A 17,434-nucleotide genomic window follows, 5' to 3' on the forward strand; every position below is an offset into this window, starting at 1 on the left:
CAGACAAGACTATTGAGGCGAGTTTCCAAGGCCTGGAGTTCCGAGAGTCTTCGACTCAACAATGACACCTCTGACCTTAACACACAAAAAAAGTAGCATAAGAAAGTGTTTTGTTTTGTTTTATCTACATTTTTCTCTTGCAAATCACTTCGAACGACTACAACAGCACATTTTTTGGAAAAATATAAAATATCTTGGAATAATATTAGACCTAGTGGCGTCTGCATGTGTAGTGCTGCAAGTTTGCTATTGTGTTGGTCTGGATTTCATTCGGTACAGAATGAGTGGCCAAGCGCTATTCCGAATCACTGACTATTTAGTAGCGAAGACACTGCCACAAAGAATTACAAAAAGTAATGCCTCAAGGTGTATTGTGATTTCATCATCCTCACGGCATAGCCACCAACCAATCGCTAGCTTCTTCTCACCGTCACCATAGAAACACACACACACACACACTCCATAACACATACTGTTTATGTTTGCCGAAAGTGCATTCAAAGTCTAAGTAGAAGATGATAAACAATGCATTTACTAATTTAGCAGTATCAGACTTTTACATTACAATCAGGATTCTATATTATAGGCAAAGGTGCAGTTGCTAGGGTTTATAAATGAAAATATTTCTACGGTTGGGTGTCGCCGCAGATCGGAGAATTGCAAAGTGGGGTCACCGAGGTAAAAAAGGTTGAGAACCGCAGATTTAGAAGACTACAATTTTTGACGCGTCCAATTTAACAATCAACCTTCAGGTCACTTATGCTAGAGTTAAAAGGTCGTACTCTCTAGCCACAAATGGCGTCTATCAAGAATGAGAACTATCCTGTGTCACTGTGTCAAAACATTTTCCAGTCCAGGCTTTTACATACAATCTCAAAACGAGCAATACTTTTTCCGCTTTAACTATCAGACGGGAGTGAATGGACCTCATTCGCCAATCGTAAACAAACAACATTTAGCCGCGTGATAATATTGATAAAACAACAAAAAATACGTATCACGTGACAGCCTTAGTGTATTACGTAATTTGTATAGAGGAGATAGAGAATCACGTGGCTAAATGGTGTTTGTTTACGATTGGTGAATGAGGTCCATTATGTCCCTTTAGAAAAGAGCAAACCAAAACCCAAAACGTAGAGCTGCGATAAAGCTAAAAAGTAACTCGGAGACAGGAAAATAGAATCTATTGTCCAATTAGGCTGTTTGGTTAAACTCCTCAAAACACAAAGACGGGCGAACAAGGGGGGAGGAGAGGAATTACAGAAGACACATACATCACACACACACACTTTCTTTAACTCTTTCTCTCCGTAATTATTTACCACATTCTGGTGGAATCAACGCTGGTATCGTCGGTTCGGAGAGAAAAAGAGTTAAAAGCCTATTATTCCCTTCGAACCACTAGGGGCTATTAGATGGCGAAGCGTTGAACCCAAAACAACAGATGGAAAGTCCGGTAGTCATCGCCAAAAGGTCTCTAATTACTGAGGCCCAGACGTTCTGAATATCTGTTTTTTTTTTTTTTTACAGAGGCGTCTCTATGAAAGAGGTCAATGCACGCTACGCCAGGCCACGGGTCAAGTGGCAGAAGCGCGCGGGCCTTAACGCAAGGACAATCACTGCCTGGTCAGGGAGTATGGGTAGAGAAAATAACGAAGTGGGGGGGGGGTCCAAGTGGATGAACCGAATACAAGCAACTGTTAATTACAGGACCTTTGACCACACGCCCTCGGCACGCGTCGGGGAGAGAAAAAAAAACTTGTTTTGAATGCAGACCCGCACCACGTGCAGAGCCCCACCTGTCGTTAAGTGCTCGGGGGATGGAAGCCAGAGGAGATTTTAAGTGAGGACTTCAGTGACGAGCATCTCGGACCCAAAGCGATGTTTAACAGTCGACAGAGGCGGCACCCGGAAACTGAGAGTGCCATTATCCGTCTCTTTCTGTCCCACCTTCTTTTTTTTTTTTTTTTTAAAGGTTCCATTTCTTCTCCCTTTAGAACTTATCCAGGACCCCCCCGCCGCCCACGGTAGGGTAAGCTTTGAAGCTAGGAATCATCCCCCCCCATCTCCCCCGGCGCCCACCCTAAGGTATTGTTAAACGAGCTGGTGACATTTGGAACCGAACTCATTCAGACGGCGAGCAGGTGAGTGGCGTGTGACACTAATGGTCAGCAGCTGCTTTTTCTGTCTCCCCCCCCCCCACACACACATTTTTTTTTCTACATAATAATGGGAAACGGTTGTCCACCATCCCACCCCACACCAGTCACAACATTAAGTGCTAACTTAATGCAGGCTTCAAGTGCACTGAACAGACTGTTTCTAAACCAAACATGATCACACAATAAATCAAGTAAATAGAAGATGTGCCAACAGACTGGACTATAAGATATTGGTAGAAGATGTGCAAACAGACTGGACTATAAGATACTGGTAGAAAATGTGCAGTTTCACCGGGCTTAGTATCTAAGCCACACAAGTAGGCCAGGTGCTAGACTTAGTTGTAAGAGGCTGAGACACATGCCATTAGTAGTATTTTATAGATAATGGGAGCTTATCCCCATTGACACCCACGGCCATGACAACCTTCGAAACCGCACTGACTGAACTCTAATATACATCGGATGACGTGAAGGCAAGCAAGACTGGACTATAAGACCAGGGCAGACTTTATAAAGGTCATTTGTTCCTGTAGCCAACGTTGAAGACAGTGTCATGTGGTAAGCACAACGACCAGCAGACTTTGGTTTCCTCCCAACTATTGTTAGGTACTCATTAGGGCTGTGTGAACTCATAGGGGTCCTATAGATCACGAAATTGAAAATCCCAGTCTTCATCAGGGATCGAACCCGAGACCCCCTGATTCGAAAGCCAAGAGTTTCATCACTCTATCGTGTTTAATGTGGACGTTCCTACTTTTTTTTTTACATCCCATTCTCTGATCAAATTTTGCATAAATTGTTCACAGTCGATGACAAAACACGAAGCAATATAAAAACAATTACTGTACATCTTCCTTTTATAAATACCGTGATCTAAATGGGCGCATATGTAAGAAAGAACGACAATCTGTCGGAATATGTGTTTTTGGTGTTAGTGCATATCAATTGTGTGTGTGTGTATGTAGCTTCTGACGTAACCATGAGTAGATGGCAGATATGTTGTATTAGCTAAGACGATTCTGATTTAACCAAGAGTCAGTCCACGCCAGTTAAACTTGTAAAGAGGAGAGTGATAGCTGAAGAGGGTGAACGAGATGGAGTGACATGCAGACGTCTAATTTAGAGCGAGTTGTATTTGGGTGAAATAGTTGAGCTGGTCATTGTTTCACTCGAGTGTTTCAACATACAACTCCAGTGAAGTGGAACGCTGTCTGTTCACTGTTCATTCGAGTCACGTTCATTTTTTTGTTTTCAAGTCCAAGTTTTAATCTAGTTCGGCATTATTGCTCCTACAAACATTTTAGCTGGACTAGCTGTTTGGGGGCTTACAACCCAATGACCGTGTCCTCAACATCCCGAGATTTTTATACGAGCTATTGTTTTTTGTTTACAAAGCTTACACTTATATTAAATCCCTTCCTCTCTGTTTGTCTGGAACAACTCTTGTAGACCTTTTTGTCTTCCACTTTCCATTGTCTGATCAAGTTCCAATTTTTTGCACAATTTGGTATGGAGAAATATGGAAATGATTTTTGCGGGTCTTCTCCTAGGACACGGGTTCTCAACCTGTGGGTAGCGACCCCCTTGGGGGGTCGATTGACGATTTGCCAGGGGTCGCCTAAGACCATCGAAAACATGGATTGTTATTGTCTATTCTTCTTTTGCTGCATGTGTGTGTGTGTGGGGGGGGGGAAGGTCGCGGCAGAGTGGGGAATTGTAAAAAGGGGTCGCCGAGCATAAAAGGTTGAGAACCGCTGTCCTAGGATAAGCGTGGTTTTTTTTTTCGAAGTATTATTTATATTTTGTTCTTGCTGGTCTCTGCTGTTAAGATCTTATCTTATCTTATATAATACGGACGTTACTTCAAAAAAGAAGATGATTACGTCCTACCCGTCATGCATATTAACCTATGACCTAAATTCTGCCAAGTCACTGGTTTTCCTGGCTGGCTCAGGCAACCCATTCCATGCTCTAATAGCACTAGGGAAGAAGGAGCACTTGTACAAATTTGTCCTAGCATATGGGACGAGGAATGTGCCTTTATCTTTGTGTCTTTCTTTGAGTTCTCAACTTCTATACATCCCAAACGAGCAGCATGCTGAAAGAGAGCTGGTGTCTCACGTGCAACTCATGGGAAAGAGTGTGGGGGGGTCTGTTTTTAACGCGATCAACAAGCTATCGCGGAGGGGGGGGGCTGTCACTATAGGGCGCGTGCATGCCAAGGGGAGCACGCCACACGGGGGGCAACGTTTGGTCTAATGACAGCCTCCACTGATCGACATCTGGCCCCAGTCTCACTTGTCACATGGGCCGGGCTGGCCACGGAAATGACCTTGACAGAGATCACAAAGTTGACAGACGTGCATGTGGTGGCTCTGCAAGTTAGCAGGAGTGCTACGGATGGGTGTCTTCAGTAAGACTCTTGGGGTTTTTTTTTAACTTAAAAACAAAAACCCCAAGTAGCTTCTCTATAAACTTTTCAGAAGAACTTTTTAGCTACAACCCAACTACAAACTACAACCCAACTACAAACTACAACCCAAATACAAGCCAACTACAGACTACAACCCAACTACAACCCAACTACAAACTACAACCCAAATACAAGCCAACTACAGACTACAACCCAAATACAACCAGACTACAACCCAACTACAAACTACAACCCAAATACAACCCAACTACAAACTACAACCCAACTACAAACTACAACCCAAATACAAACTACAACCCAACTACAAACTACAACCCAACTACAAACTACAACCCAAATACAACCCGACTACAACCCAAATACAACCCGACTACAACCCAACCACCGTGTTCAATATTCCGATATTTTTATGTGCTACTTTTTTTTTTTTCTCTTCAAAGCTTGTATGAATTAGCTCTCCGTCTGTCAGTCTGTCCGTCTGTCCGTCTGTCTGGTACACGTTTTATTTTCTTTTTATACCGTCATTCCCTCGTGACTCTTCTAATGGCTAACTCAAATTGAAACATCTTATCTTATATTTTACAGACGTTGCTTCAAAAGAAAAGATAGCTCACGTCCTACAGGTATCCGTTCATCTAGTCATGTGACTTAAAATCTTCCAAGTCGTTGGTTTTCCTGGCTGACTCAGAAAACCCTAATCCATTCTCTAATAGCACTAGGGAAGAAGGAGCACTTGTACAAATTTGTCCTAGCATATGGGACGAGGAATGTGCCTTTATCTTTGTGTCTTTCAGAGTATTTTATTAAATTTTGTTTTTGTATTTGAAGATTATGGTTCAGTGTTTTATGTATGATTGCTACTTTACTTTTTTGAGTCTTCTCTCCTGGAGGCTTTCTAAATTTACTAATTTTACAAATATTGTTATTCTAATCAAATGTGAATATTCGTTTGTTATGAATCTCACGTCTCTCTTTTGCGTCTGTTCTAGTTTTTAGAAATGTTTTCTTGAGTTGAGGAATCCCAAACGGAGGACGCATATTTTAATATTGGCTTAACCAAGGTGTAACTAACATTTTAGTTTTATGTTCTTGTTTGATTCGTAAACAAAAACTCTTGCCTTAAAACTCTAATGCTTTGTTTGATTTATACAATAACTTCGACAATATAGGGATTCCATAACTTTTCAGTTATTATAACACCTAGATGTTTTATGCTGGTTACGTGAAGCCCTATTTACGAGTCGACCACATGAACGGATGAGCTGAACACTATTTACATACCAGTATTAGAAGTCACTAACAAAAACTGTAATTCCTTTATGTGATTAAATTACTACTGTAACAAAATCTTTTTGTGGTGTAGATGTTTGTCAGAATAGATTTCAAAGTTGTTGAGGTGTACAACATTATGAATACAAAAGCACTTTTTCCTGCATGTTTGTTTATAAAAAATGTTTTACATGTTTGAACCCGGGACCTTCGATAAGTCCGAGCGACAGTCCAGCGCGCAAACCGCACGACCAGGCAGCCATCCATATATTCTGGACTACGCCTTTTTAGTTTTTAATGGGAAAGAAAAAACAAAACAAAACAAAACTGGTACTTATCAGTACGTGAAAAACAAAAAAGTCTTTTTTGAAAAAATTCCAAAGTATTTGATAGTCTCCCCTTGACGTGACTTATTTCAAAAGAGAGGATCACGTGACTTGCGCAAAGCAGACGATAATAGAAATAGAAAACAATACTAGCTCCATTCTGTGCCCATTCTATTCCAGCTATTAACGAGCTACATACACGAACTGGCGTACCGTGGGCTAGTCTAAGCCCAGGGCGTCTGTGTGTGCGTGATTTTGGATTATTCTACTTTTGAAAAGAATGTAACTACATTTACTCCTCCACCCCTTCCACAACAATTGACAATCACTTTATCTCTCTCAGAGAATTTCTGATACTTATGCTCCCACTGCAGATAAATCTAAAACTTTGTCAGTTTTCGGGAGTTTAACCACCAGAGAGTTTTTTTCAGGTCACAAACTAGTTAGTGAACGTTGTAGCCAGCGAACTTTGTTCGATTCTCAAATGGCTCACCTGTGAACGACCTTACAAGCTGGTTATTAGGGCCTTATTGTTACGGGGAGACGCCCTCTCTTTCTCTCTGTAAAATGGCAGAGAAAGCGGCGGGGGGGGGGTGAATAGAGCTTTCTCTATTTCAATCTTGACCAATTGTTCAGAAAGTACAATGACTATATGTAACCCTGACGGACAGAGTCACTTAGTGAATAATAGCTCATTTAGTACATGCCATGTCCCTCATTAAAAAAGTTGCAAAGGGAAATATATATTTATCATTTCTAGAGATGCAGGATACCACTGACAGTGGAAGGACATGGTCTGATTTACATTGCAGTTGAAAAGGATCTCAAAGGGGTGTGGCACTCCTTGCATGTTATTATCTATTTGAAGTCACATTTGAGGACTGAAAATGTAATTGGGGACTTAAAGACTTGATCCGAGAGCGTGTCAGAGCAATAGAGAGTGTTACTGCCCCTGCTACGCTGCCTCATGCACATCTGTAACATGCTGTTGGTTCCAACCATGGCCGATAACTCATCCGTTGAATCATCAAGCTGTATCAACAAAGTGAACAAGAGCCACTTCATTCAATTAGTTTAGGCCAGGGTAGATAACAGATATCAATTAGCACTGATCGCAAGGTAATGTGGGTCAGTGTTATTTACTATCTATCTACACGAGTTAGAGTTACGCAAAAACCTGGAATTTATACAAGAGTTTATCTCTATTATCCATTCTTATTCTATGATTTTAATGTCATTATATCCGTGTATACCACGCTGATATCGATACTAATATTTGATAGTTGTTAGCGTCGAATGCTCTTTTTTTTTTCTTATTTGTCTTATGTTTTGGTCAGCGGCAATGTAAAATTAGCAGACCAACATACAGAGCTTTTCAAATATTTCTAAACTGTTTCTCATATTTTTACAAAGAATGCAGAAACCAACTTTGTTGATCTGTCTCTATAGTAAAAATTTTGAAAACTTTATTGCTTCCACACCTACAGTCGGATCAAGTTGAAACTTTCCACAATTGTTGGTCGCACCTAACAAAATATGAATCCGTTATAAAATTAACCAATCAATTTATAAATTATTGGGTAATTAATTATTTAGTTTGAAATGGAAAAGGGGAAACAGACTCTACATTTTTTTTTTTAGATATTTTATTTGTTTTTAATTTATTTGCTTTTTGATTATTCAATTATCATTCGTTTGTGTAGCGGGTTGCCTGGATCAGACAGTGCATAGTTCGTACATACCAAAGTACTGAAGTTGACAGTTCTCATTTATGAGAACATTCCGGGCTCACGTAGGTCTCACCAGCCACATGATGAGGCACGAAACCTCAGTGCAAAGCCCTCAGCCCCCTGGATGACAAAAGTGGTCACCATCGAACCACGATGGACGAGATATACAAGGGGAAAAAATCCCTTTCTCTCTTTTCTCTCTCTCTCTCTCTTACACACAAACGTAAACATGGTACATGAACCATACTATAAAGAAACTTTTTTTTTTTAAATACCTTTATTCATACCATCCATAGTCTCCATCACAATGGGAAGGGGCAGGTGAGAGTCAGAATTGTTTTTAATTTCGTAGCAATATTTTTTTTTTTAGTGAATGAGCTGTACAGAGAGTTCGTGGGTTCAGAACCCACTGTTCATTATATCAAGTTCTACAAAGAAATATACTAAGGGTACAAAGGGGACTGTTATCTGTATTACTCTCTAGCCAAGGCCCATTTCTTCACACGCCCTTGTCAACAGTCTTACCATATAGCTTTAAAAAAAAACAACAGAAAGACAAAAATTTTGTGTTCAGCAGAAAATATCTCAATGATTCTGTTTTGATGTCTGGTCTAAATACATAAAACTTTATCAGTATCTAATACATAATCAGTATCTAATACATAATAACATTTTTTTTAAACATGACAGAATAAAACTCCATAGAATATCTCTAAACACAGTGAAATTAAAAACAAAATTCTTGGTTTTTACAAATCTTGGTTAGAAAAACAAAACAAAACCGGAATATTAAAAAAACAATAAGTACATTATAATTGTATTACTTTGTAGAATTACTGCTTATTTAGTTTCAGAACTATGCCCCCTCCCCGCCCCCCACAACAAAGGTCATAAAAAATAAATAATTATTCAGTAAGTCTACCTAATAATGATGAAGATTGTTGAACAAGTTTGTTTTACCACCTTATTGCAATGAAAAAGTATGGTGAGCCACAGTGGTAATATTTCGTAAAAAAAAAAAAAAAAAAAACAACTAATGAAGATTACTCTAGTATACAAAAATCAAATATGATGTATCGAAGGTTCAATTGCTATTATGTGACACAACGCGACAGTGACATTCAATAGAAATCTCATTATACCAAATGCCAGTGACATGTAGAGTCTGAGAACAAACGTAGGGCAGCAATAAATCAAAAACAACTAACAGTGAACCAGTTTAGTTACAACCAAAAAAATATACAAATCTTTTAACATATAATATGCACATACTTTTCCTTTTTTTTTTTCTTTAAAAGAAAGCAATCGTGGAATCGCTTGCTTTTTCTTTCCAAAAAGTACACACAACGGAGGTTGGTTTTAAAAGGATTTGCTTAATTAGATACCGGTTTATTGAGAGCACAGCGAAAGACAAGAGAGATAGAGAGAATTGAAACAACATTCAAGCATGCTCCTCAAGCGTCGATGCCCTACCACGCTTGGCCTAGAGTACACTCCCATGTAGCGCTGGAATTTAGTTTAAAATGAAGTGATCTTTGTCTCTCCCTTCGTTCACCCACCCACCCACACTCACTCACACATGAAGTCCTCCGCCTAGAGATCAAATTTCTGAACCCAAAATCAAACTCGGGAAATCAAATATGTTTTACAGACATTGAAAACATCTCCCTAATGTCAAACAGTCAATGACTTCGAAAAGAACAAATCTGTCAGGGGGGGATAGATCTTGTTTCCAATTCAAACTCATACAACTTTTCGACACGTGTGCAATCACGTGACCAATACAATGCAATCTTGGTTCTATATAGGTAGTCCATATTTAGCGCAGTTCGCAATGTATTTAAATGAATTCTTAAACCGACCATTAAAAAATGATATTTTAAACAACAACGAAACAAACAAAAAAAACTTTTTGATCGGGGGGGGGGGGGGGGGTAGAACGTGCAACTAAGAAATGTTTTGGTAGGGCGCCACAAACATTTAGCACCCTTCACAAAATAACCTCCAAATAGGCGCATAGGTCGCCTTAAAAAAAAGATCTAATTAGATTTTAAAACGTCCTCGAGAAAGAACACATTCCTTACACACTTTCCTCAGCTGTAAGAAACCATTTTAAAACAATCAGATCTGCACCAACATCTAGGAACATGTCTTAATTTAGTATTAGTTGATTTTCTAATTTGTGTAGACATTGTCAAGCAAAATGCAAACGGGCATGCCTGACCATGTAGCCAAATTAAGCTAAAAAGCCACTGTAACACTCGCTTTGTTTCATCTATCATTATAAGCAAATTCTAGAGAGGGTGTCGGTTGATTTGATCTTAGGACATATATCTAGATCAGTGTGAGCCAATTCTAGAGAGGGTGTCGGTTGATTTGATCTTAGGACATATATCTAGATCAGTGTGAGCCAATTCTAGAGAGGGCGTCGGTTGATTTGATCTTAGGACATATATCTAGATCAGTGTGAGCCAATTCTAGAGAGGGTGTCGGTTGATTTGATCTTAGGACATATATCTAGATCAGTGTGAGCAAATTCTAGAGAGGGTGTCGGTTGATTTGATCTTAGGACATATATCTAGATCAGTGTGAGGAAGACAGCACAACGAGGTGGTGGTCTGACTTGTATTGGACTGGCAGACGGACAAGACACAAGTGAAGTAATTAAAAATCGATGTAAAATTGGTTGAGGTGATGGGGGGATAAGTGGTAAGACCAAGTGGGTGGGAGATAAGAAATTTGTCAGGTCAGTCAGTTTGTCCACAATATGCTGGGCCTTGTCTGCTTTGGAAATGTCTACAATTTATGGGACCAGAGTATTATAAATTTAAAAAATAAGATTTATTTATCATTTATATGCGTGAAAGTGGTAACCAATAGTACAACATGAAGTTATTTCCTATATTCTGATTTAAAACGAAACTGCGTGCGACTACAGCATACGGAAGCAAAATAAATTATTTGTCTAATTTGATTTAAAAACACCGCTCCCTTCCCTCGATGGTTCAACTAGCTTGAAACATCTGTCGATAGCTTTCTTTTTAAATAAAATGGGAGACCACTGGCTGCATTCAAGATAAGATATATTTTCAAACATAGATCATTGCAGTGACCCCAAAAGATAAGGTCAACCAGCAAACGCGATGAATTCAAACTTTAAAAACATTGATAAGGTTACTAAGTAAATGTCTTGAAACATGTCCCGGAAAATCAGGAACATTTACAGTCCAGAGTACACATTCCGTTTTTCCAGTTAACTACAGGTGGAATTTGGTGATTGGAGCTGAATGAGTATGCTGTTGTATGTTTTTAGTTTCAGCTTTAACATTATTATAAACATTAATTTCCTGATTCTATTTAGGTCTATATATTAGTGAATATAATGTCTATATTCTTGAGTTCATGGTGACTGCATCTTTAATACTGACGTTTCCATGCAGAAAGAAGAATGAAGATAACAAGAAGGAAGTGGTTTAAACCAGAACGTTTGTAGGATTTGAACACACGCCCCACACTAATTAGGTTTTCGTGCCTGAAAGCGTGAGGTGAACGGTAGTGTCTTCGAGCGTTTCTAGGAAGAGGGAGCTAGGAAGAGGGAGCTAGGAAAGGTGAAACCCTAAAGGCGAGGAAGGTAGATCACACACACACACACACAACGCCAACGTATCGATAAAGACCAAGTATCATTCCTACAAGACATACGTGGACATTATCAACGCAGTGATATGCGGAATATCTTATAATGTGACCGCTTGATTGCCCTTTTGTTATGGGGTGCGTGTGTTTCTATGGTGACAGTAGGAAGAGGGTAGCGACTGGTTGTGAATGATGCAAAACAGGTGGTCATTCGGTCCTAGTTGGGTCAGACTCCAGAACGTGAGACTGAAAGGTTGCATTATTGTAGTTAGCGAGTTAGATTTTCTGTTAAAAAAAATATTATTACTAAAGTCTAGTATATTTATTTTATCTCATACCGACGTTGATTTTTTCTATATTAAAAAATAAAAGTTATGGATAGTATTTATTCACAAGGGAAGTTATTCAAGTCATTTCAAGTTGTATTAGTTTAAAAAATTTATTAGTTTAAAAAATTTATTAGTTTAAAAAATTTATTAGTTTGAAAACTATAACACGCCTACAGCGGTTGTCTACCAGCGGCTTGGTGCTACAAGTCAACGGCCGTCAGCAGCACCCCTGTGTCTGCGTGGAAGAGTGTGTGTGTTTTATGTGTGCATGTATGTGTGGTTAAATGTGTGCGTGAAAAGGATGTGTGCGGGAGATGAACACCTAAACATCGCAGAGGAAGTAAAAATAAAAATTTATGACATCAAATTCAGGGGCAGGTAAGTCGTGTGTGGGAGTATCAGTTAAGAGTATATGGGATCTTTGTTTTCTTTTTTTTTTAAGGTGTGTGTGGGGGGGGGGGGGAGAACGAGTCGGGGGACATGGTGTCAGCCTCCTGGTCACGTGTGGTGTACAAGAGATAACAAGCGAGCGTGTCACACAAGAATGTGTTAGACTAACACGTACCCTAATTAGCATGCATCCATGACAATGTGCAACAGACCACACACATTCCAAAGTCTAAAAATATAGCCCCCCCCCCCCAAAAAATATTCACAAATATTTTGACGAATGTACATAGTACATAATATATATAAACAGGCTAGGTTACAGCAACAAAAGACATTTATATAGATGTCTCAAACAACGTCTACAAGAGACATAGGGTACAAATAAATTCATATACATCCGATAAAACGAATCCTTAAACAGTATTTTGAAAAAAAAAAATCAAAGAAAATCTAAAATAAAACTGTTGTCTATCTGTATATATATAAAACAATGTCTCTAATTCTCTTGGATTGTAAACACCTGTAGATATATGAACAAGTTTAATCGACATAACTTCCAGTGTTAACTATAAAAGTTTCGAATAGTTCTGATGTACCACTGGGGGGGACTCAGGAGTCCCTTTCTTTTTTGATGTTGACGTCCTTGGTGTTGAGAGTAATGTTGTTGTTGCCTGGGTTCCCAGAGATTGGCGTGTTACCAACAGGGCCGTTGTAGTCTTCGCCCAGGATGGTGGTAATTTCCCCTTGCATGAACGCCCACGGCACGTTGGAGCCGGACAGTGGGCATCTGTTGCCGCTGGGGCAGTACACCTCCGTCCCGGCGCCCTGGCGCTTGATGCTCTCTTTGGAACAAGGGAAGCAGAACTTGTGGTCCGGGACGGACGGGCACTGGACGAAGTGGGTGTCCTCCAGCCGCTCGTGACAGAGCGTGCACTTGAGCAGCTCGGCGGAGAGGCCGCTTGTGGATTCCGGCATCGTGCTGCCCACACCGGTATCCGAGACCGGGCACAGGTGGGGGCCCCGTCTCGAGCCGTTAGGGGAATGGTGTGGCGCCCGCATCAAGTTGGTGGCGTGGTGGAGGAGATCGGGCGGTCCGTTGGGGGAGGCCAAATTGTCGGTCACGTTCATGAGGGCAGCCATGGGAGACGGCCCTGGGTTGACAGAGGGACCGTTGGGAGGGCTGGGCGTGTGATTATGATTGCTCAGAGGCGACATTGAGGTAGAACTGGGCAGTCCGGTCCCAAAAGCAGCCGCAGCAGACGCCGAAGATATGGTTAGTTTAAGGGCGTCCGCCTGACTCTGCATCCACTGCTGACGCTTGTGCTGTTCATCATTCATCTTGCTGGACGAACCTCCGTGGGCGTCGTCCGTTCCAGGCGAGCTCTTTCTTTTCCGGCCGCTTCCAGATGCTCCCTCTAAAAATAGCCTCTGTGGCTCAGTCTTTGAGAGTGGGACTACCCGACCTAGATGACTAGGCAGTGGGGGAAGACAGCTGTCTACGAACGGCACGGGCAGGAGGTCGCGCTTGAGAGTGTCTTTAAAATGCCTCACATGCTCGGTGAAAAGGTCAGTCATGTTATTCCACTGTCCACTATTGTGCTTGACCTCGTATTCGAGATAAATTAGTCCAGACGACTGACCCTTGCCGAACTCTTGCACCGTGTCGTGGCGCATCAGCTTGACCAGGCTGGGGATAGAGTTGTGGACAGTCCCGGAACCGATGGGATACTCCACGAAGTACTTGAGCTCTAGCTCGTTAGGACTCCTGAAGCTGACGTCAAAGGCGAACATCCTACCCACCAGCATGTGTTCTTTTCGGAGCCGGATCTGAAACGGAACGCAGGCAGCTAAAGTGTTCAGCGTATCCCTGACGAATGGATTTTTCTGGATAGCTTCGTCCAAGGAAGAATACTTGACCAGCTCCTCGGCACTGGACTGGGCTAGACCATCGTCCTCTTCATCCACTCTCCTCATATGAAGAAGAGGAGGCTGAGGCGGGGCGCTGTGTCTGCTGGAGTGATTCAAAGGATGAAGCAGGGGAAGGCCGTTACCTCCTCTCGGGGGACTACTTCTGTGGTGAAGCTCTCCGAAATGCTCCTCGCCGGCTCTGGGTGGATGAATGCCCAGCAGACCCCCAGGGAGCCTGGTCAATGTGCTAAACTCCATCATGTTTCTACGCGTGTCCAAGAACCTATCAGAAGTAGACAGGTGAGCGTGTGGAGGGGGCGGATGGTTGGGCCCTGGTAAGTGGTGCGAAGGTGGTGGGCCCGATAGGCGAGAAGCGTCGAGGGGCAGCGTCGCATGTGCGTGGAGCTCCTGCGGACCCGAAGAAGGACCGTTTCTTGACTGCTGACCAGGAGGGATGCCGTGTGGAGAAGGCTTGCCTATCCCATTGACCACAGGGCCGCGAGAAGGCTCCTGGAAACCGTGCACTCTTTTCATGTGCCGGGCAGCGTCGATGACCATTTCAATCCGATCGGGGCCCTCGTAATTAACACATCCTCGACAAACGGGCTCTGAAAAATCGTGCAACATGGCCCAAGGAGTCCTGGGCAGATCGCACAGGTAGCAGTGCTGACGCTGGGCACGATGAGGGATAGACATTTTGAAACTAGACGCTTAATCACTTAATCACAATTTATTTATTTTCTTAGTCACTTAGTCCACGATATAACTAGTGGGCACACGTAATCCTGCCCGACTGATATTATCCATTCTTTTAAAGTTGAAAAAAAAAAAGTCACACACTTAAAGAAAAAGTTTCAAGTCAAATCTACTGATGACAGAATTTCACAACTTAGAAACAAAAACCAAAAATCCTAATATCAACAGTGATAATTGTAAACACGTTTCTCTATGTGGGGCGATAATGAAGCAACCCTAAATCCATGTTATTTCACCCAGTCACACAAAAAAAAAAAAGACAGCGGAGTCGTCTGCTCCCGCCCAGACGTGTTTGTGTGTTGTGGCTGTTGAAAACTCCTCCCGGCCGTCCATATTTAATGTCGAGCTGCGTGCGAGATGACGGGGTAAATAGCTTCCATTCCACCAATCGCACGTCCACGGCGCGGCGTCACGGCCACGCTACGTGACGAACTGGAACTGTGTTGACGAGGAGACAACAAAGAAGCGACTCCGTACAAGTTTTTTTTTCCTCCCCTCCTCCTCTTTTCGTCTGCTGCTTTTCTAGTACTCACACAAGTAGATCCGAATGGCGATAAAAATAGCTCAAGGGACAGAACTCTTCACAACATTCGCAGGTGACAAATTTAAAACCAAATGTCATGCTTCACATGTCTTTTTAACAAACTTTCAAAACTAAAATATAAACTGATAAAAAAAAAAAAGAGGCTCTTATCTTTCATGTTAATAAGGTCAAAGTTCAGATAGTGACAAAATTCTGGTCACAGATTAGCAAGATCCTTGGTGCGAAAGGTCGAATTCTATTTATAAATCCCACAGAAAATGTCACGAAGCGAATGAATAGACCGAACAAGGGAGACCAGCCTGCGCATCACAACACAGTCCTAGTAAAACGGTACCTAGAATTTGAAGCCAAAACGAAAATTAAAAGCACTTTATTATCGTACGCTCCTCCGGTGCGAGGGAAATCACTACACTACTGTAATCCGCGGCCTCAAAGACGTTTTACTACGGCCCGACACGCGAGTTCTACGTCTGCGGGGGGATTTCGCGGAACAAGGGCGACAGCTTTTCTTTCCCCCCCCCCCCTCCGCCTTTTTTTTTTTTTTTTTTTCCCGCTCTACGCCAACTCTCTCCACAACCCGCTCCCTCGCTAAACACACACACACACACACAGAGTAGACTATTCCCGCATAGGCTTGAGACATGCTGTATGGGTTACACTGCCCACAATGAAGTTCAGACCGCGTTTATCCACCACCACCACCACCCCCCCCCCCCCTCTCCACTCTCGCTCAACTTTCGCGACGGGAAGAGAACGATTCTGCGTCCAGGAAAAATGACTAAAATCTGATTTTGAGACTAGAATGTTATCACACTAAAAATGTGCAGTTAGATAAAACAGGAGCTACAAATTAAAGAAATACATTTGCGAAAAAAATATATATTAAAAAATACATAAACTGTGTGGTGTCTGGAAATTTAGGCACCCGGATATTTAGGCACCCGGATAATTAGGCACTTTTTGTCAAGGCGGAAAATTAGGCATTCTTTAATTAGCGGCCTTAATTTAGTCATGAGCGCTAAACTATAATTTGTTAGTAACAGGAGAAACTAGAGATTCATTTTATTTTTTAATTAGATTCAACTAAAACAGATAGTTTAACCTTTGATAGAAGGTACCGACAGATAGTTTAACCTTTGATAGAAGGTACCGACAGATAGTTTAACCTTTGACAGAAGGTACCAACAGATAGTTTAACCTTTGATAGAAGGTACCGACAGATAGTTTAACCTTTGACAGAAGGTACCGACAGATAGTTTAACCTTTGATAGAAGGTACCGACAGATAGTTTAACCTTTGACAGAAGGTACCGACAGATAGTTTAACCTTTGATAGAAGGTACCGACAGATAGTTTAACCTTTGATAGAAGGTACCGACAGATAGTTTAACCTTTGATAGAAGGTACCGACAGATAGTTTAACCTTTGACAGAAGGTACCGACAGATAGTTTAACCTTTGATAGAAGGTACCGACAGATAGTTTAACCTTTGACAGAAGGTACCGACAGATAGTTTAACCTTTGACAGAAGGTACCGACAGATAGTTTAACCCTTGACAGAAGGTACCGACAGATAGTTTAACCTTTGATAGAAGGTACCGACAGATAGTTTAACCTTTGACAGAAGGTACCGACAGATAGTTTAACCCTTGACAGAAGGTACCGACAGATAGTTTAACCTTTGATAGAAGGTACCGACAGATAGTTTAACCTTTGATAGAAGGTACCGACAGATAGTTTAACCTTTGACAGAAGGTACCGACAGATAGTTTAACCTTTGATAGAAGGTACCGACAGATAGTTTAACCTTTGATAGAAGGTACCGACAGATAGTTTAACCTTTGACAGAAGGTACCGACAGATAGTTTAACCCTTGACAGAAGGTACCGACAGATAGTTTAACCTTTGATAGAAGGTACCGACAGATAGTTTAACCTTTGACAGAAGGTAC

The 17,434-nt window shown here is 41.5% G+C and overlaps 2 protein-coding genes across 3 annotated transcripts in view; both read right to left on the reverse strand.

The window, feature by feature from the left end:
- LOC106054504 (TALPID3 protein-like) overlaps positions 1–17,434 on the reverse strand; it is a 109,131-nt gene that overhangs the window by 51,094 nt on the left and 40,603 nt on the right. The gene's annotated exons all lie outside the window — the stretch shown is intronic.
- On the reverse strand, positions 11,863–16,003 carry LOC106070791 (probable E3 ubiquitin-protein ligase IRF2BPL). The gene has a single exon (XM_013230754.2). The coding sequence runs from the start codon at positions 14,878–14,880 to the stop codon at positions 12,886–12,888; it is 1,995 nt and encodes a 664-aa protein (XP_013086208.2). The 5' UTR covers positions 14,881–16,003; the 3' UTR covers positions 11,863–12,885.

Source organism: Biomphalaria glabrata, chromosome 3, assembly GCF_947242115.1.
Source record: "Biomphalaria glabrata chromosome 3, xgBioGlab47.1, whole genome shotgun sequence".
NCBI lineage: Eukaryota > Metazoa > Mollusca > Gastropoda > Planorbidae > Biomphalaria > Biomphalaria glabrata.